Consider the following 21,839-nt stretch of genomic DNA (forward strand, 5'->3'; position numbering starts at 1 on the left):
TGTGTGTGTGTGTGTGTGGCAGAGGCTTCGCCATCACTTTACATCACAGAGGAGTCCTTCTGGCTGACACACAGACGATGAAGTAGCATCATAAGTCTCCTGCTATATCACTGTCCACTGCAGGGGAATACAATAAAATGACAGTATCCAGCAAGGCAGGGGAGAAATCCTTCTAAAAGCCATCATCTGCTCCACTGAAATATGGCAAAATACGACTTTATAAGACATAACCGTCAGGGTAACGACGGCGGAACTTAATAAAGCAGCCGCTGCTCACAGCCAGAATGGTGAAATATAGAGCAGACCATACGTAACATATCCATCCACTTAAAGGTAATGACCTTTAATAAACCCGGTGCTGGAGTCGCTGTAACAGTGACGAATGGCTGCTCAGAGGTTTATTAGTTTAGTCAGTGGAGGAGATAGAAGAAGAGATGGAGAGATGTACAGTAGAACAGATGGACGACATTACAGGTAAATCTTTACTTTTGTGAGTCTCTCTTGGCGTCTCTCAAGGTGTTGAAACTCAGCGTGAAGCCAGTCCTGCTAATTTATCCCAGAATGCAGAGCTGACTCCAGATCATCCCGGAGCCGGCTTTACGGGCCTTATCGCCCGCCTCCCACCTCCCGCCTCGTCCGAAAAACAGAAACAGTCAATTGTAACGATATCTCCTCTCTTTCTTTTCAATCGACACCGAGTAAATTAATTACATTGCTGTTAGACTTGCGGTAATCTTCCTCTGGAGTGATGCACACACACACACACACGCTGTGTACAAAGGAGTTAAAGCTTTTTGAAACAACACTTATCTTGGCAGCGTATCCCGACGGTTTGTTTTTTAAACACACAAACAATTCAAACAGCAAAATAAACAAGTGCGCTATTGATTTCCCAGAGTGCAACAGACCGCTTATCTCTTTCGCCTCGCGGTAAGAGCTGACAGTTTCCTCATTAAAAATGAATTGGATTAGCATTACATTGAATGTGGCGGGAACGCACAAACACACACACACACACACATATTGTTTCCGCGAGCGATTTCGCTCTCAGCCGAATTCACACAACCTCGCTCCGAGACGAGGCCCCGGGTTTCTCGCCGTCGGGCCGCGGCCGGCTCACATTCCTCGACGTTGCACCGCAGGAGGAGGGATTGTGTCAGCGGAGGAGCAGGAGAGGAATCCGTGAGGGAGGAAGACGGAGGATAGAGGAGGAAGAGCGGGAGAGGTGGAGGGAGGAAGAGGGTGAGAGAGGACAAGTTGGAGAGTCTCAGCGAGCAGTCGGTGTTGAAGTGATAATGAGACATTGATCAGAGCCTCGCAGATGGCATGATGAAATACATGAACTCTGTCTGTGTTCTCCCACTCTCTTTTCTCTCCCTCCTCTCTTTCTTCGGCTCTTTCTTTTGATCGGTGTTTTGTTCTGTCTCGTTCCATTTTTCCACATCTCTGAATTTTCCTGTTTTTGTTTTATCTTTCTCGGTTTCTCTCTTTCTTTTTCATTCTCTTTGTTCTGACCAATCTTTGCTTCTCCTTCACCGTTTTTCAGTTTCTTGTCATCTGAGTGTGTTTAAGAAACGGTGAGCTGCAGCGCAATGAGAAGCCTGCGTGGCTAAAGGAGTAGCTCACCTGTATTTGAGAGTCACCCTGAGATCCTCGCATCCCACCGGGCATGTTTCAGAAGCAGGGTGGTTTGCCTGCCTTACTTTGTTAACTTGCTCAGATTTTGCTGATGATAGTTGTGCTCTTACCATGGGTCAGTAGGTTACGTAGCTAAATTGTCTCGTTTTTTGTCTGTTTTAATTGCCCTTATTGTTAATGTAAGATCTGCACAGGGTGTTTTATTTTGAAAATTTACCAGATACACTGCACTGTTCCAGTGTCTGGCTTCCTGTCTGGTTCGATCTGCTCTGTGCCGATTGAAATCCTCCGCAGAGCAGAGTGGTTTGTGGTGGTGGTAATGTCTGTATGGTCCGCCGGTTAGCATAGCTTAGCACAAAGGCTGGAAACAGATGGAAACAGCTAGCCTGACACTGTGCAGAAGTAAACCATTCCATTTATCCAATCATGTGTGTGTTGAACCTCGCTCCATCCTCGCTGTGAACCACTGAGCCTTTCAATCATGATACTATCACCTGTTACCAATCAACCTGTTTACCTGTGGAATGATCCAAACAGGTGTTTTTGGAGCGTTCCACATCTTTCCCAGTCTTTAGTTGCTCCTGTCACAACTTGTTTGAAACGTGTTGCTGCATCAAATTCAGAATGAGCAGATATTTGCAAAAATCAATGAAGCTGCTGAGCTCAAACAGTAAATATATTGACTTTGTGCTGCTTTCAGGTGAGTTTATGTCAGAAAGGATTAACAAATGATCACAGTCTGTTTTATTTATGTTTTACACATCATCCCAACTCTTTTGTGTTAAAGCTGTAAAAGTGATGTGAAGTCCTCCCTCCATTCACGTGTTTCTCCCTCCCTCTTCTTCTTGGCTCTGCAGCGGTGGAAGACAGGAAGCTGTTCATCGGCATGGTGTCGAAGAAGTGCAACGAGAACGACATCCGGGTCATGTTCTCTGCGTTCGGACAGATCGAGGAGTGCCGGATCCTCAGAGGGCCCGATGGACTGAGCAGAGGTGCGTGTCTCCCCGACTCACTTCCACCCACACCAAACGCTCAACACGTGAATATTATGACCGGAACGGCCTCCAGCAGCTGCTGTTCATGGTGACGACTCGTGTTTTGACTCAAATCCTGTAGGAAGTCTTTACGATGTCACCGTGTGACGAGAGTCGGCTGGTTGAAGATGGTCTGTGTCTGAGAGTATAAAGAGCTTTTTAGCATTAATGTATCCAAAAAAAAAAAGACTTCATCTGTTTATTGTCGTTATTCAAAAACTGTTGAAAAAATGACTTTAAAAACTCTAATTCAACCATTTATTGCGTTTTCTACTTACATCAAAGTATTTTGCATAATCAGCAGCTCATTTGCATGTTTTTCTGTTCACTGCCTGCTACTGGAAGTTTTTCCCGAGCTGTCAATGTCACAGGAAGATGTTGTTTACCGTAAACTGTGGTGATTAGTGTCTTCCTGCTGCAGGAAACAGAAAAAAAACTTTAGGAGACATAAACTTTCGGAGACAGTTGGTTTAAAATGTTTTGCTTCCTTTCAAAAAAAAATTCAAAAAATTGTCTTTTGAAGTTGAGATGAAACAATATTTTTTCTTTGATGGTCACCAGATTAGGAGACCATACGTTCATAAATTAATGCATGTCAGACTTCATGTTGGAACCTGACCAATCACAGCCTGACATATACGACTTAGAAGACTGGAACAAGGTGCCGGTGACCAGCTTCACAGTTCTACCTGAGAGCACCAACAGCAACTATTCACATGAACAATAACTCTGTTTGTGTCCTTCCCATTTACAAAAAAGAATGAGAGTGTGATATGAAACCAAATATTAGTCTCCTTTTGCTTCCCTGTGTCTACAGTTGCGGGTGAAAAAGTCATAGAAGTTGTCAAATTCTGCAGGTGAAGGCCCCAAAAAAATTGTTGCATGCTAGCATCCTAGCTAATCAGGTGCTGTTTTTTTACTAGAGCTCCAAAAAATCATGCCTGAACCCAAACAGATCTGGAAATGTAGCACCCAAAACCAAACCAGGCCACGCAGAGCCATGGTTGCTAATGTTGTAGCATGTTGTAGCATTGCTAATTTGCTGTCGTCTGTGCTCTCTGAGACGAGTCTGTTGTGGCTCTTGTGGTTTTGTCGTCGCATTCCTCGACCTGTAAATTCACACCTTAATGTTCCAATTTTGGAAGTTACAACACAGACACACGCGATTTTCACACATAATGCTAAACAGAAACGGGACCAGCAGTGGTAGAAAAGGACCAACTGCCCATATGAAAACTGGATCCAAACCGGTAAAAGTCCTACTTCAGGTGTTGTTTGGGTTCAGGTCAACCCGTGAAGACCTCTAGCTTCCACTATAACACGGCCCACATGATAAAATGTACAATTGTTGTGGTAAATAATTTTGGTTCCCAATGACCTACGTATGATCTGGATTTGGCATGAGCTATGTCTTTACTATTTCCCACAGAATCCAGATTAAGTTTAATGTGACGGAGCAGACCTCTCAAAAATGGAATGAATCTTCTGTGCAGGGTTCATCAGTTCATGCAGACGAGTGTCGGGGCATTAAGTTACAGCACTTGAATTCGTCTTTCCTGCCTATTGTAGCTCAAATTAGCCCTGCAGAGCGACTGGGTGGTGCGACCCGGTGTTGCCAGAACCAAAAGCTGAAGGTACAAACAATCCCCACAAACCAAACTTCCTCGTGCTGCCTCGTGTTTGAAGCTCTGAGAGGCTTCTCAGTGAATTCTTCTGGGTTGAGATGAACAGTGAAACTGAGCTTTTGTATTTCATTCTCAGTCAGACGTTGTATCAGATCCTGCTTTCAACCAGCTGCCTCTTACAAATGGTTAAGACTTCCTTCAAGGTTTTGAAAGAGTCCTGCTAAGACGTGAATACTGGAGCGACATCTGGAGGCTGCTGCGGCCACTGTGAATACATGCTTCTCCTTTTCGCTCGATATATCTCTTTTGCCTCTCTCTCTCTTTTTTCTCCCCCTCTCGCTCTCTCAGCCTCAGCCCCAGATCACTCCCCCCACCCCCTCCTCTGACCTCCTAACCTCCATTGATATCCTCCACCTTCCCTGCCGTTCCAGTTTAGCCTCGCCGTAAGCCAGTCCTAAGCTCTTTGATACCTCCACGGTGAAGCTGAGGGCGTTTTGAACCCAGCTGTCTAAAACAGGAGACGTGCTGCTGCTTGTTGTATTGACACGATGTAATGGTTTGGTCATATTTCACAATTTCAAAGCCACATTATAGCAGCCAATCGGTCAGGAGGGCAGGTGTAATAGGTGAATATACTCAAATAGAACGTTTTAAAGACATGGAGATGTATAAAAACATGCACAAATCTCAAAATATGAAGTTATCACATCAGAAAAAGTTGGGGTGAGTATGACTTGAAAACCTTCTGCTTAACGCTCGGGTTTTGGTCCAGGTGCCTCACTTTGAGGACATCTTTTTTTATTCATTTAACACAATCAGTAGCATTTTTATTCAAATGAGAAAGTTTGTGTTCAAAAATGAGCAAAAATAATCTGAATCTGTCCAGACAGAGTTGCCGTTTCAGACACAAACAGGACTGTGGTTTAAATTCCAGCCTTGAAATCACAGGAAATTCATTTTTCTCAGTTTCTCACAAGAAGTGAGAGCTCTGAGACTCGACAGGAAGCTGTTTTAAAGTCGCAAACGTTTAATCATGACGCGAAATGTGGCAGGATCTCTTGTTTGGTTGAAGGGTTTGTGCTGCGTCCACGCCAAGCCGAGACAACCTGTCGAGTTAATGGCCTGTTCTTCATGAAACTGCTAAACATTGAGGCCACATAATGTACAAAAATGGTCCGGGGCTGGTTCAGAAACCAGTCAAACCATTTGGATTTGTCGACTCCAACGAACTTGAAAAAGCCGCTCTAAAACTGGCCAAACTCGCCATTCCAGTGGAGCATCAGGTCAAAACACGACCAGCACTCATCAGTCTAATCTCACCTGTCCAACCTGGATGATTAGCTCTTGTAGTAACGCAGGGACCCCTTCCATCATCACCCATTCCTCCCCTCGGACACACACTCACCCTCCCCTCATTTCTGCTATCCCCCCTGATCCTCCTTACCTCCCCCTCCCTCTCCCCTTTGTGGTGTCTATGTGCTGAGGAGATGGAGGGGCTTTTGACACTCTCTGTCCTCCTTTCCCTCCGCCTCCTGTCACGCGAGCTGTCATTGTCATCGTCACGCAGGTTCAATGTAGATCTGTCGCTCATTTTTTTCTGTGCTTGTCGGGCGTTATGGATGTTTTATCGTTGAACTTGAGTCTTACTCTCTCAATGTGTCTTCTCTCTCTTTCTCCTCAAGGTTGTCTCTATCTAGAAGCAATCTTTGCCTCAAACTGAACTACTCAAACTCCCATGCTCCTTTGCTTCTTCAAACAGCACCACCCTCCCCGTCTCTATCTATTCACCCCGGCTGTCCTAGAATCCTCTCTTGCATCAATTTGTCCTCTTTTTCCCAGACATCCCACATCGGCCTCCTTCCCTCCCTTCACCGAGTCCTTCTTCCATCCCATTTCAGCTCTTCTCTTTTGTCCTCATGAATATTTCAGATGTGATGACCACATTCTCGTTTTCTGTGGAACTGATATAAACCACTTAGCGGCAAGAGGAAGTGCTGGTAGTCCGGCTTGGTTCTGGCTGGTAAACAGACAACCCTAACCAGGTTGGAAATAAATAGGTCTTTAAGGATTTCCTGCAAGTCCCAGAGGTCCTCGGGCCCACCTATCTGCACTGCTGAGCTCCTATTAAACCGCGGTATCAATCAGAAGAGCGCTCCGCTATCCCGCTATTAATAAAATATGGATCACACCACCAGTGGATGGCTGGGCCTTGGGAGCTACCCTACTTTCATTAAAGGACTGTTTGGTTCTCCTCTGACGACAGAATGCGGCCCGTGAGGTATTTTTAGCGCTCAAGCCACGTCCCATCTCCCTGCCGGGAAAAATAAGACACGCACCAACCGGCCAGAAAGCACGGCTTCTGAAGTTTTTTTTTTTTTTTCGTTAGCAGCTTTGACATCGATGAATCAGTTCTGCAGAATCAAGCTGCAGAAACCGGCTAAAGATAGAAATGTTTTGTGAGGGACGAAAGTATCCCGCCAACTGGAGACAAACCCAGGAGTTTCCATTACATGACAACCAATGACGCTGTAATGACCGGCTTTATAAATAGAGTCAGGACCGAGCAGGACCAGTCTGGAGGGCTAACCCAAATGGAAGCCCCCTCCAGAACTGATCCAGTTCTGGGGCAGCACTCCTCTGCACAGGATGGGGCAACCTCGTGGAAAGTAAGAAGTTAAATGACAGATTGTGGCCCGTCTAAAATAGATGGTCCCCTGAATGAGTTGAAAAAAATGACCCCTTTTCAAATGTCCTATCTACAGTCGCACCAGCTAGCGCGGCAGCCCGGCACCGCAAAGGACACATCAGGATGTTTACTAGGTCAGAGCCACAGCATCTGATAACCTTGAGTCTCTTTTATTACCATTTCACCTCTCTAATGATAAGTCAGCACGCCAGATTTATATGAAAGGTAACTATAACTTCCTGTCGGGAAGGTCAACTATGGTTCATAGAGGAGATCCATCCTGCTAAAAGTAATAATAATTTTAGTCTGAATACTGCAGATGTCGGCCTCAATACGTGTTAAAAACCTGTGATGACAAAGTAAAATATCAGATGCTTCTTCCTGCATCTTTAACCTTAACCTTTAACTTTAATAAAGGAACAATTCACCAAAACACATGCGTGATTCCTTCAGGTCTCACAAACTGATGCAGACTGCATTTCCTTCCTCATAAACCATTTGCGAAGCAGGTTTTTATTTAAGATGTGAAACCTGCATTGTTTTATGTCCATGTTTACCAGCTGGCACTCTTTGGTTTGGTTGGTGGAGCGTCGCTGCCACCTGTCGATCGTTGGAATAGAGTCAAACCATTGGCTGGACAGTCCTTGTGCACATGCATGAGACAAACTAAACTCATAATAAAACTCCGTAGCGCCACGAGTGGTCGGAAACCCCACAGGATACCTTTAACTTTGCATCGCCGTCTATTAAACGTTCGTCGGAGTTGATTTATCGCCGACAAAACTCGCTAAACCCAGAAACTCTCAATGCTCTGGCCTTGGTTTCCCATTTGTGGTGATGGTTAAAAGAAACCATCGTCCACTTTTGGAAAGAGGTGGGAACCAAACTTGGTTGTACACCCAACCATTCACCTCGGCCTTTTTCCCAAGAGGCTTTGCAGCGCTAACACGATGTCGTGCTCCGTCCAGCATCTGTAGGGTCAAGGAGATCGCAGGAAAACGTAAACATGGGTCATTTTAGGTGTTTTAGCAGCCTGTCGCAGAGCAGCCAGATGCACACCTGGCGCATTAAACTTTGCTTGATGCACACAGTGAGGCTATCAGACAGATTTTTGCCATAAAAGTGGTCAAAAGACATGATTGTAGTATTACTATAGCAACACAAGGACACGTTCGCTGTTCTCAGGGAAAAGCCTCCGTCTGAAATCGGTGCGGTGGATGAAAGCAGGAGGAAACTGACCATCCGTCACTCTCGGCCTCGTTCTATCACAGCAACAGCAGGCTTTTGATAGAGGTGGAAGAGGACAATGATCGCATCTATTCCTCAAAGCATCTGTCCTTCCTCTTCCTCTCTCTCTCTCTCTGTGGCATTTTCCATCCTCACATTTTCTTTTTCCCCTCTCTGCCCCTTCATCCCGTCCACGCAGCCAGGCAGAGTCTATCTGATGACCCAGGCTATTAGTGTTTCCCTCTATTGCCAAGCCGCGAGTCAGCCAGCCGAACCTGACCGTGTGTGTGTGTGTGTGTGTGTGTGTGTGGGCGCGTGTGTGTGTGCGTGTGTGTTGTGTGCGTGTGTGTGTGTGCGTGAGCGAGCATGTGTGTAATCAGTTCAGGCCTGGCTGCGCTAACATGGCTTGGTGAGTTTGTTAGCATATTATTAGTCCAGGGGGTTGTTGAAGCACTTCTCACATTATCTCCTCTAATCACTCCCTAAGCAGCCAGACAAACACAACCTTGCATCACCCCCCCCCTACCTACAAACAGCCAATAACAAACTCCCCCAAATCCGCCTCCGGCTGCATCCGATCTTGATTGGCTAAAATCAGCGTCAGTCACAGAGGAGGTCGACCACGCCTCCTCTCAGCTCTTCCTCGTCTCTCTGTGGTTTGAATTAATATGATTTTTCTATCTGATTCCCTTCTTTCTCGAGCCCCGGCGGATATTTCGTCCTCGCCCCGCCCCGCCGCCGCCGCCGCCACATCTCTTTCCTGTTTGACAAAGAGAGAAAGAGGGCACCCAATCAGACAAACAATACATGCCCAAATGAATTCAAATCGCTTTCATGCAAATTTGGACTGATTTACATTGTCGGATTGGAGAGAGAGGAGAGCGCTTGAACTCAGGTATGACTAATTCGGTCAGCGTGGAGGAGCGAGAGGGAAGAATACGAGACAGTGACAGAAAGAGACGAGGAGGAGGAGGAGGAGGGAGGCGGGGAAGGAAGCGGCGACAGCCAATCCCAAGCCCCGATGGCGACCGCGGTTGTCTCAGATGTCCTGTGGTGGCTGCGGAATGGCGCGAGGTGGCGGGACGGGGTCGGGTGGGGCGGGATGTGGTTGTCATGACACTGTGCTCGTTTTTCGGCTGTTGTTTCCACAGCGACTGAGAACACTGTTGTCCGCCTGTGAGCTGTTCTCTGTATCAATCTCTGTTTGGGTTTTTTTATAACAACGACGTGTCCAACCCTTTTGTCTTGTTTTTGTTCTTTCTTGTCTTCCCTCCTCCTCCTCCTCCTCCTCCTCCTGCCCTTCTGCCCTCCCCCTCCTCCCTTCCACTGTCCCACCATCCCTCCCTCCTCTCCTCCTCTCCCCTCCCTACAGGATGTGCGTTTGTCACGTTTTCCACCAGAGCTATGGCACAGAATGCAATCAAAGCCATGCACCAGTCTCAGACTATGGAGGTACTGTACTGCCCTTTCTGCAACTCTCTCTTCCTCTTTCTGTCTCTGTTAATGTTTCGTATGTCGGCCTCATGTTTGAATATCTGGAAGCCCCTCGCTCACCTCTCTGGGAAAAGTCACTCTTGCTGCTTTCTGGGTTGAGCTTGGTAACGTTTTCATCACACTTCCAGCACGGTGTGTGACTGAATTGAATGCTGAACGACTCATTTAAACAGAGACCGATTAAATGAGCGTCTTGCTTTCCGTTAGGAGCAGTTTTTTAGCACAACACAACATATTTCATGCACAAACACTCACAAAATACTGTAACTGTAATCACATAGAAATCAAACAACAGTCTTGTCATTTTTAACTGTGCTTGGGCAGTTTCTGAGCAGCAACAGATCCATAATCTGTTGAATTAATGAGGAAATTGATGAAAACATTTATTGGAGGATCTGCTCAAATCAAATCAGTGCAAATTTTCTCTCAAAGCGGTTTAAAATCTTGCAAACATTTTCCATCTCAGACCCTTGATTAATGAGAGCGAAGGAGAAAAGTGTCAGATGCACAGAGTAGAAAGAGGCAGCAGTAGTTGAACTGCAATATTAAGTAAATTGCATAGCATATAATATAAAGTGTCAACTCAACAGCATTTTGGGGGGGTTGCATCCCTCTTCGGTAGCGCAGTATAGAGAGAAAAGTGCTACCCAATCTGCAGTAAACCTGATGGGTCTTGACAAAGTGTTCGATTTCTGGATTTTGCTCCAGTTTTGGTTCATTTTGTTGCATCCGGAATTTTCTCTTTCTTGTGCTGCAAGTAGCAAAGCCCAGCGAGTGCAGCCAGCGTGCTGCGTTAGTCTGACAAGCTAACGGTCAGTAATGCAGGAAATAAAAAAAGCGAACCTTAGCAAGAGATATCAGGCCAGACTGGGATCTCTCTTCTAATTTCTTGAAAAAGAATACAGGAAGGGTTTCAAGCTGATGCAGAATCAGACGTCCGGTTGCGTTTGAGCAGATCAGATACGAAAGAGAAGCCGGCGTCTCGCTCGCTGGCCGTCTTCCCCGCTGACTTGTGTTTTCTTTGGTCACAAATTTTCCAACTAGGCCAAACTTTGGAAAGTCTCAAAACTGTGAGGAAAAAAGCAGCACCTTTGACACAGCAGCCACAGCGGGTAGGTGGTGTTGCAGACCTCATCAGCTGCACGGCGACCCCGGCGGCGCCGTAACGGGCACGGCTCCTTTGTGGTTTTTTTTGGGCGCCCTTGTCGACATTGTCAGGCCGGTGGCGGGGCGGGATGACAGGGCTGCGATTGGGAGAGAATTACATGGTATAAGACCAGCGTGAGTGCGTGTACATGCGTCAGTCAGTGAGAGAGAGACAAAAAGTGGTAATAACAGGCTGTGTTAAAGAAAAAAAGACGAGTGGCGTTCACCCCCGTAGCCCCCTCATTAGAGCTGATCATGATAATCATGGCTGCCATTGATGTGCTGTGACCCTGACATGGGGAAAACGCATGCTCCTCCCTCCGCCTGTGTGTGTGTGTGTGTGTGTGTGTGAGTGGGTACTTTCTGTTTGTGTTGTCCCACTGCGAATACCAGTGAAGTGTCTGTGTTGCTTCACGTTGCTGAGCAGCGGCGGCAGCAGCATGTCTGTCTTCTGAGCAGAAGGAGTGACACTCTCCTCCGACAGCATTAGTATTAAGCTAGAATTATCCTCGCTCTGAGCATTCGTCTGCCACAATGGGCCTGGTAAACACTGCCAGTGTCCCTTGCTTTTATCAGGCGCACGGAAAAAAGCCTTAAACCATAACACAACGATATTGCAGTGGACAATGGCAAAATACCTTCATTTCCATTTGAAAACAAGCTGTCTAGCCCCGGGCGGACCTAAATTGCCGCAACCGTTTGTTAATGTTCCTCAGTTTTGCAATTTAAAAGTAATTACTTCGGGTCCGTATGAGGGAATGAGGTCTGGTAAATAGAGTTTGGTTATTGTCTTGGCTCTATTGCACCCCACTGCCTTAGATAGAGCAAGATTGTGTGTGTGTGTGTGTGTGTGTGTGTGTGTGTGTGTGTGTGTGTGTGTGTGTGTGTGTGTGTGTGTGTGTTCCCCGGCACGTACGCAGCCCACATGTCAGCAGGAGAAAGGGAGGCTGTCCATTCGCTGATGGCCCTGTCACTGTCATATCCATTCTCATTACGCCGTGACATTCAGGTACACACTGGCGCACACACGCGTCACGCGCGAACACGCGTGCCCGCTGAATGTCAGGCCGTAATGAAAGCGGATATGAGCGAGGCAGGTGATTCGCCGTCGAACCTCCCGAAGACACACAAGGAGAGGAGCGGGCCGCGTTCGTTGTGCTGCATTCGTGTTGATTTGTGCTTTACATTATTCACTCCCCTTATAAAGACCCGTTTGGCGCTCCCCACCCCCCCGTGCAGCGTGCCATCGCTGCTGATTTCTGCTCCCACCTTTCTTTTGGTCCCACGTGACACCGGAGGCCCGCTCGCACATTATCCCGCCCTGGCTGCACGCACACGCGGCCCCCGCCAAGAATGCACAAGCGTTCAAGCGCATGCAGACGAGAGCTTAAGTGGAGCATGAGAGAATACAGGAGTCGGTTTAAATGGCGAACAAACACATCTGTCAACTGTAGTGAAGAGAGGAGGCAGATGCAGAAGGACAGACAGTGAAAAGAAGATATTAGATTAGATTAATCAGGGGTTGATGTTGTGCAAGACGCCATGTGAGGGCGGATGATCCGTAAGGAGCCGGTCTAACTTAAAGCCAACAAATCTAAAGACTCTCACTCGTGCACTCTGTGTCCTGGTTCATGCTCTCAGCTGCCAGTCTTCATCTTTCATTGAGGTTGTAATGTTGATCATTTTTTAGGCTGTAGCTGTGTCAAATTGTACTGCGTCATACGAACAGGTGTTTCTGTTATTTTGTCCGCCCTCATTGACGTATATCAAGCGGCCAAAATACTAGAAATCCAGTTCAACGGCACAAACTACCACCAAATCAAAAATGAGCCTTTCCAGGATGATTCATAGCCAATTATGATGCTATCACCTGTTACCAATCAACCTGTTCACCTGTGGAATGATCCAAACAGGTGTTTTTGGAGCGTTCCACATCTTTCCCAGTCTTTAGTTGCTCCTGTCACAACTTGTTTAAAGCATGTTGCTGCATCAAATTCAGAATAAGCAGATATTTTATCCAAAAACCAATGAAACTGATGAGGTCAGACAGTAAATATATTGACTTTGTGCTGTTTTCAGGTGAGTTTATGTCAAAAATGATTAAAAAATGATCTCATTCTGTTCTGTCCAAACTCTGGAATCAGGGTTGTGTGACTGTGACCTACTATAGCAAAACATGGATTATAAACTGAATATGAACTGTACTTGAAGGAACATATCAGATCAGCTGAACTGCAGTTGGTCTGTTCTTTCTGATGTGGTCTTCCAACACTTTAAATCTCACACAGGCTTCAAATATTGAGGCAAACTTATTTATATAATACATTTAATACACAACAGCAAACACAGAGTGCTTTACAATTTGGATAGATTTGTTGAAATAAGATGAGACAAAGCAGAACATCAACTGAGAAGACCTTGAATTGCACTGAAATTAAATCAATAAACAGTATGAAGGTATGAAACTGATGACTTTGTCAGACTCAGCAGGCAACGTGTTTGCATGGACGATGTTTTTGGGACACCACATTAAAGCAACGTGCTCAGAGAACTCAGACTTAGCGTGCAAACTCCAATAATTAACAGAGCTTCCTGTCTATTAGTCGCTGAAGATCACATGCTCTGACATTTAAAGGCTATGTGACGGGTAAATAAATGAAATGGAGAAGGTTCAGAGCGCATAAAACTCTCTTGAAAGCTACGAGAGATTGATTTTCAAGGTAAACGGACCGGAGCTTATAAGTTCAGTTTGCGTGTGTGCGCCTCGGCATTTCGGGGAAGATGGGAAGCGATGTGTAAAGCTCTCTTCACGCTTGTCTCAGAGAGTTGGCTTCAGGGAGCGAACTCCTGGCTAAGTCGAACACAAGTCTGTAACTTCCGTCGCAGGCAAAAGTTGGACTTCCTGTGTGTGGACGGTGAGACGAGGTCGAATCTCAGCCTGGAGAAGGTGCTGAGGTGTGTTTTCACAGCGTGATAAATGATCCATATGCTGTGATTACATAATTATGAATTTGAATACCATAATTATGCCAGGTGCTCGTCGCCCGGTCTGCACTGTCATTTTGTCGACTATAGGCTGTCATGCCGTCAGCCTGCAGAGACCCCATCTGTCAATCACAGGCGTGGTTACAGCACAGATGAAACTTCTGCGATTGGAGGGTTTTAACGGAAGGGATAATCAATACGTGCATCCACATTTCGCCTTCCATGAGCCAAACTTTCGGGTATGGCATGTTTGTGTCAAAGATTTGTCAAACATCTCAAGAAACAGATGAAAATAACAGAGAGGGAGTGTTTTCCCTGTAGAAACGTCTCCTGGTGAGAAAGGTTCCTGTGAGACTTGAAGCACTTTATTTTCCTAAGATGTGAAAGCAGTGCAACATGGGAGACTGTCTGCAGCTAAAAATCTGTCTCCTGAAATAGTCTAACAAATAAATCGATGCTGCACCACCAGCAACGAGTTAATGACCTGTTATTGTCAAAATATTTGAAATCAGAGACCGTTTAAGACGAAACGGTAGCAACTTTTTTACGTCTCTTTTCTTACTTTGAATAACATTAGTAGTCTGGTATGAGTGAATTCAGCGTGCTTTCATGCTTTAACAGTCTACAAGGGTGCCATGAAATATTTTGGTGCCCATAGAGAGGTAAAGTCATCACGTTGCCCCCTGCTGTTCGTGTTCAAAAGTGGCCAATTCACAACAAATCAGATGGTTTGCAGATTTAGTTTAACACAACATGAGGTGTAATTGCACCCAGCGGCAGGGTTTTCACAGACGGCCATCAGCGACAAATACCTATAACCATTAGATCGTCAAATAATGAAGCGGACTAAAAAAGGCTTCGAGGGCGGTGATAACATGTCAGAGTCAGGATGGTCCCTTCGTCGGTTTAGGAAGCGACTCTGTGGCTGCGAGCTTTTCAGAAATCGAGCCAATCAAATTCTTTCTCTCTTGCCTGTTAAAACCTGCAGCCACCGTTTACAGTGCAGCCAAACAAACGTATGGTGTGTTTTAAAATAAATCCAGAATTCAGTTATTAATCTGCCTTTTTCCTGCTCATGCTCCTGCCTCTTGCTGCTCAGGACTCCCTGCTGCATTTAAAACTGTCAAACAGAATGGGCTGGGCTGTGTTAGCATTAGCAGTGACTTCATCCAGCTGCGATACAGCTGTCAGAGAGTGAACAGCAAACAGCGAGGTTCAGTTAAAAACAGTAGTGTTGGATCACATGCCACATCACTTCCTGTGAATTCCTTGTGTCCACGGAAATGGCGGACCCCGCCACCGACAAGGAAAGCATGAAAATCTTAAGCGTTATAGCTTTAAGAAGCACGTGATGCTTTGGCTTTTGTGAAATACGTGGTTTTCACCGGACAGCGCTGTTGTTTCATCTCGCTCGTGGCTGATTTGCACGATAGTCACACAGCGTTTGATATATGAAAGTTCAAGCTGTTGCTAATCTATGATGAATTATTAAAAATCCCCCTTCGGTAAAATCAATGACGATTTGTTTCTTTGAGGGGAACCGACAGATGACACGAGCCGCCACTTTCCCCGCACGCGCTCGCAGTCGACCAAGCGGCCGATCGCCTCCCTTCTCAGGGAGAACCGGCAGCAGAGGTGTAGAGGCCCCCGGCCCTCGGCCCCTCTCCCAGGGCAGGACTCTCATTCTGGACTGCATTTCCCGGCGCTCGCCGGGTGTCAGCTGGAGTAATGAGATATTTAGCGGAGAGGGAAGGGGAGCTCCTGTCTCGGGGGGAATCGACTGCAGCGGCGCGGCCCCAGACTGACACTCTCCCTCCGAATGCAATTCCCCCATCGTCTCCCCTCCTTTATCTGTCGGCGGTCAGAATAAAGAGGGAAAATGACTGGCGGAGAGACGGAGTAAATGTGGCCAAGCCGCCGTCAGACGGGAGACACGCTCATTCGGCTGATAAAGTCGAGCCTCAGCCCGCGGAGGAGGGGTCGTCCGGTCACACGCGTGGAAACACACACGTAGAGGCGTGCGGGTGTGCTGGAGGAAAGGTGCTCGATTTGATTGGCTGCTTTAAAATGAAACAGGAAGTGAATTGCGATTCGTTCTGGTGTCAAAGGCTGCTCAGTTTTCACTCTTTATCTACAGGCTTAGTGCATCTCTCTGGCTGTGCTGCGTGTTGTTTTCAGACTGACTTAATGTGGAATGCGAGCAGAACCGTTCAAGGACACTTCATGACGGTGGGAAAGGTTTGCTGGAACAAAGCGAGCACAGACTGTGGCACCGTCGACTGCAATGTGCTGATGGCCTAAAGTGAAAAAATCACTACCACTATTCCTGAAAAAAGCATGTATGTTTTGAGTTTTGGCACTACATTTCCCATCATGCTTTGGCCGATTTGAACTGAAAGTGTAGGAGGAGTCAGTGAGCTCGCTGTGGGCGACACATGAGCACCTTTTTGCACCTGGTGTTGTGTACATTTAGGAAAATCTGCACCATAAAAAGTTACGTTGGGTTATTTATGGCACAAAGTCTCCAACCTGACGCCTGTAGTTTAACGAACTTGACACTTAAAGTTGAGAAATGAAGTACAGCTGACAGCTGTGATGTCATAGTGACGAGAGATGATATATTTCATCTTCTACTGAAGTCTCAGGAAGGACTCTTCATGCACGACAGCGTGACCATGAGGGCTTTTGCTGTGGTGTTAGCTTTGATTTAGCATCAGTTAGCTGGTGTGACACACAGCTAAAGACAGGGGATATAGAGTCGAGGGAAAAACAGACCAATCAGCAGGCTTCATTTAATTTAATGATAAAAGACTTCAGTCTCAGGTGCGTGACTTCAGGTACGTGACCCTCATACTTGATGTAACCCAAAACTTTTCCTAAACCCAACCAACGAGTTTTGGTGCGTAAATTTAACCAAACTGCCAACGTTTCACAACTTAACCCCATGTTTATTATTGTTGCCATGACGATGAAGGTCACCTGACTTCGGCCTTTCCAAATACACTAAAACAGAGTGGCTGTTGTCCTAAAAACAGGCCCTCAGAGTGATCGATGAATGAGATTTTGGTCCAGTGGAATGTGTTTATCAGGCCAAAAAAGTTCCTGCTCCAAGCTTCTCGAATGTCATGATGCTGCTTTTCTCTGTTCTCTGTTCTGAGTTTTTGACTGTTGTTAGCAGAAAACAAGCAATTTCGAGCTATCGCAATGGGCTCTGGGAACTTTGTGATGCCCATTCTTCACATTTTTTGACACTTTATGAATTAAATTATGAATCAGTTCATCATGAGTGTAATGAAAGTGATGATTAGTTGCAGCCTTACAGGAAAGACAAACAAAACAAGCTGTAAAAGTTCTTCAAACTAGATGAAATAAAGGTCTCTTGTAGAGTTTTAATTCAAATGCAATGCATGCTGGGACATATGCTAATGAGCTCACAAAGTTTCTCATCCTGAAAAGGTGTTTGAAACTCGGCTGAATGCTAAAAGTTGATTCTGCACGTGAAACGCACGCACAGCTCCGCAGTCACTTCCAGTCATGTCACTTGTGCACGCCGTCACACCTCCATTCACCCGCACGCTCTCGCTTCCACACACTTGACACATATCTCGGCTCTGACTGCGCGCTGCGCTATCTGCAAAGTAGCCGAATCCCTTCCCTCCCCTGCCGAGCGCGGATCGTGCCTCGAACTAAATGTTTCAATCAAAAGGTTTTTTATCCTCCTGTGGCAGATCGCCTTTGTTTCCAGCGGATTTGCCCCCAGTTAGGCTTTGATTGCGGCGTGCGAGTAATGGCGTGGTGTGATAGATTATGACTTGTTTCAGCTTCGCTGTGTTTCAGCCGCCGCTGCAACTTTCATCAGGAGAGTTGTGTTTTGGGTTTTTTTTTCTTTTTCCTCGGTGTGTGACAGTTCATTCACACACATTCACACACACACACACACACAAACACACACACACACACACACTGCTGCTCTGAGGCATTCAGACAATTAGATGCACTTCTTCTGATTGTCCAGATCTCTAAATCCTCCTCTTGCCCTCTCAACCTCTTTCTCTCTCTCTCTGGTCATTCACAATCAACCTCTCTCGGCCTCTCTCTCTCTCTCTCTCTCCTACACACACTAATATACACACACTAACACACACATCAAGTCTCTCTTCATGTGAGATGATGAAATAGTTGGAGAACTCGGGAAATCTGTTTCTGGTGAAACCGTTCTGGACTCAGAGATAACTGAGCCCTTGTGGGGGGAAGAAGAAAGCCCACTGGCTTTAGAGTCAAGTTTCCTGTGCGACTGTGTGTGTGAGTGTGTGTGTGTGTGTGTGTGAGTGTGTGAGATCATTTTATGAGGCATTTTTAATTGAGAATAGGTTTTTTTCCTTGCTCTCTGTGCTGATGTAAAGTTTGTTAATACAGGAGTGTGTGTTGATTGTGTGCTTTTACTCCTGTGAGTCCTTCTAGGTGTGTATGTGTGTGTATGTGTGTGTATGTGTGTGTGTGTGTGTGTGTGTGTGTGTGTGTGTGTCTTTGTCCTTTTCCCCATCGTCATAAAAGCCTACATTTTCTTGCCTTCATTACAGTGTGTTTAGTGTTTTTATTGATTTTATGTGAAGGTGTGTGTTCTACCTGCGATCGTCATGTGTTTTGTTAATCTTTGAAAAGGTGTGTGTGCCAGCACCGACCTGATTCCTTTATTCTCTTTGTCTCCTCTTCTCTTCCTTTTCATCTTTCTTTCTTTTTCCTTTTCTCTCCTTTTGTTTCCTCTTCTGTCCTTTCTTCCACCTTTCCTTTCATCCTCTCCTTTTCTCTCGTTTTTTTCCTTCTTCTCTCCCGTATTGTCTCCTCTCCTTTCATCTGCTTTCTCCTCTCCTCTTCCGTTTCTCTCCTCCTCCTCTTCGCCCCCCCGCAGGGCTGCTCGTCTCCCATCGTGGTGAAGTTCGCCGACACGCAGAAGGACAAGGAGCAGCGGCGTCTGCAGCAGCAGCTGGCGCAGCAGATGCAGCAGCTCAACAGTGCGACCACCTGGGGGAGCCTGACAGGCCTGGGCGGCCTCACCCCGCAGTATCTGGCTGTAAGGAGAGCCGCCGCGTCGCCCACCTCCACCATCACCTCCTCCACCCCTTACTGCAGCCCCATGGCCAACGCCACCGCAGTCAGTGCCCCAGTCCAAAACATCCAATCCCAAAATACTCTCACTGGCTCTTCCTCCCTTCCTCCCTTTGCTCTGTAATTCCTCCTGTCGTTGTTCCTCTCCTCCTTCCTCCTCTTGGGGTTGTAGCGTCGTGAGGAAATGAGGTCTCTGAACGACGTTTGAGAAGCGAACAGTGTGTTTAACATCTCAAATCAAATTCTCCATGCACACACGCATTTACGGAGACTTTTCTCGATTGTGATGACGAAGTAAACGTCAGGTTTTTATTCTTATTTTTTCAAGATCACAAAATAGCTGTTGCCAAAAAAACTTTACGTACAAACCCGATTCCATAAAAGTCTGAACTTTATTTTAAACATGAATAAAAACAGAATCAATCAATCAATCATCAATCAAACTGAGTTTCCTGACGTCAGTTTCCTGAAGAGTTCATGAGTCCAGGTATTAATCTCTTTATCTAATGATGTCGCTCCATCCTCGCTGTGAACCACTGAGCCTTTCAATCATGATACTCTCACCTGTCACCAATCAACCTGTTTACCTGTGGAATGTTCCAAACAGGTGTTTTTGGAGCGTTCCACATCTTTCCCAGTCTTTAGTTGCTCCTGTCCCGACGTGTTTGAAACGTGTTGCTGCATCAGATTCAGAATAAGCAGATATTTACAACAATCAATGAAGCTGATGAGCTCAAACATTAAATGCATTCTGTTATTGATGTTTTACACAGCGTCTGGGTTGAACCACTAATTTGCAATAGTAAAATACCATTTTAAAGAAATGCAAGATCATCTGGATTAAGTTTTATCACCATAGTGAGGAAATGCATTTTCCAGCCTCCTAAAGCCTTTAGTTTAAGTTAACTCAAGCAGTTCATTAAAGTCCAGGAATGATTGTCGTCTTGAGACAGGATGTATTTACTCCTTCAATACGTCACCAAACAATAACCAAATACGTACGTGGAAAAAGCATTTAGTGATGTCTAAGCATCCTTCCTTTATCTCTGGACATCTCACAGCTACTGCTGCTGTATCTTCAAATTTAGTAGATGTTCACATAAACTGCAGGATTAAAAGTTTTCTTGCTGTTCTCCTGCTTCTCGAGCGAAATAAATCCCTTTGACATAAACAGGAAACGTGTTATCGTGAAGCTAAAAACAGGCCGTTCCTCTTAGCGTTCCACAGGACGGTGAGAATGGAAGCAGTAGCTGAGAGTGAAGCTCATGTTTACAGCAGTTGTTCCAATTTATTCACTAATTGTGGTACATTCTTATGACTTTTCACGGGATTAAGCAAAAACAGCGGCTGGGGACAGCGTGGCACCCCTGGGAGTCCGCTGAGCCCCAATTTGAGGACTTGGCTGCACAGCATCTGAGACCCACATCGCTCGATTTGTTCGACTGCGGTGTTTTCTGTTTTAATGTAGAGTTCAGAAACCTCATTTGCCTCCTGTAAAAAGTCCCGCCACTAACCTTTGACTCCTCGCTCTTCAGTTTCTAAATTAACAACCTGAACTCCCCTTTAAATACACATCTGAAAAGTCTGGGATTCGATTCTCAATTTGTTTGATCCTAAGTGCAATTAGCACCTGTCTTTTCAAAGAGGGAAACCCGAGCTCAGACGACCAGCCCTCCTTCACTGGATATTGATTTATTTTTTTTGGGGGGGGGGAGAGATAAAAAGTGTTTGTGAATTGGGCTCCCAGATTTTTCTGCTCTTTCAGTCCTCTTTCTCAGTCTTTTCAAAAGATTAAGCTCTATTCTGGAAGAAAAATAATCACACGCACAATAGAAACAAGATGTTAATTTGCTGTTAATTCGAGTCTTTGAAGGATGAGTTTTTGACAGCATCAGTATTCCACTTTTGTTTGGGAATCTAATTAGTCGGCTAGATTAGAGCTTTCATGCTCAACTTGTCTGGAAGAATCGTGGTGGAATACAAACAGCGTTTGCTTAGAGGAGAGATCAAACTATATTAGCAGCTCATTTACTCATCGAGCACTGAGGCAAAAACCACATTGCTAACCCGCTCATTATGAGTTTAGCTTCTCGGCGTAGCATTGCAAAGACGTGTGTTAAGCTCTCGGTTTCCACGCCGCTCACCGTGTTTCTCCCTCTTCTTTTCTCTCCTCTTCCCTTCTTTCTTTCCTTCTTGCCATCAGTTGCTTCAGCAGGCGACCTCCTCCGGTAACCTCGGAGCCTTCAGCGGGATCCAGCAGATGGCCGGTGAGTCAAAAATCAGTTGATGAACTCCCCTGAAACCCCGATATACGACAGCTATGGAGTCTTTGTTGCGCCTCTCTGTTATTTTTTTTCACAGACTTCTAAAAGAGGACCAAAGAGCATAACAGATGAACTCGCGTGGCGGAGTAAAGAGAGATCTTTGCCCTGAAGATTTATTAACTGTTGCTAAGAATTGTCTTGATCTTTTAATGAGGCCAGACAAGAGTTGTGCCCTGGGCGTGTAACAGTAGCACCGTGGCTTTGCAGGGATGGATGAATCACAGAAAGGAGGGAAGAAAAAGAAAAGGGAGTGGAGAAAATTGTTTAAAGTGGGCTCCTTTGGTGGATATCTTGCACTGCAGGCTGGCGCCATCTACTGCTCTCTTACCGTGGAGGGTCTCTGTGATCTGTCATCTGCGCCTCCTCATTTCCTTTTAAGAGTATCTGCAGGTTCAAGGCAAATTTAAAGCCCTTTAAAGCAACGAGACTTGAGTTTAAGGCCAATTTAAAGCAGAGAGTAAAGAAATAAAGCTAATAGAATCGGCCTGTTTTGCAGCGAACGCAGCCAGTGAAAGTTTTCAAACTCTAAATGGGTTGAATCAGGAAAAGGACACAAGGAAATAGGAAATAAAGT

At 45.8% G+C, this 21,839-nt stretch overlaps 1 protein-coding gene across 9 annotated transcripts in view; it reads left to right on the forward strand.

The window, feature by feature from the left end:
- The window catches only part of celf2 (cugbp, Elav-like family member 2), a 186,782-nt gene that overhangs the window by 145,801 nt on the left and 19,142 nt on the right, over positions 1-21,839 (forward strand). For 5 of the 9 annotated variants that reach the window (XM_041964189.1, XM_041964185.1, XM_041964187.1 and 2 more), the window contains exons 6-9: positions 2,496-2,630; positions 9,583-9,662; positions 18,745-18,906; positions 21,145-21,208. In XM_041964189.1, coding sequence (XP_041820123.1) covers positions 2,496-2,630; positions 9,583-9,662; positions 18,745-18,906; positions 21,145-21,208 — 441 coding nt within the window. Of the gene's footprint in view, positions 1-2,495; positions 2,631-9,582; positions 9,663-18,744; positions 18,988-21,144; positions 21,209-21,839 lie in introns of all 9 variants that reach the window. The other 4 variants (XM_041964181.1, XM_041964183.1, XM_041964182.1 and 1 more) reach the window with 1 other exon arrangement.

Source organism: Chelmon rostratus, chromosome 22 (genome assembly GCF_017976325.1).
Source record: "Chelmon rostratus isolate fCheRos1 chromosome 22, fCheRos1.pri, whole genome shotgun sequence".
Taxonomy (NCBI): domain Eukaryota; kingdom Metazoa; phylum Chordata; class Actinopteri; order Chaetodontiformes; family Chaetodontidae; genus Chelmon; species Chelmon rostratus.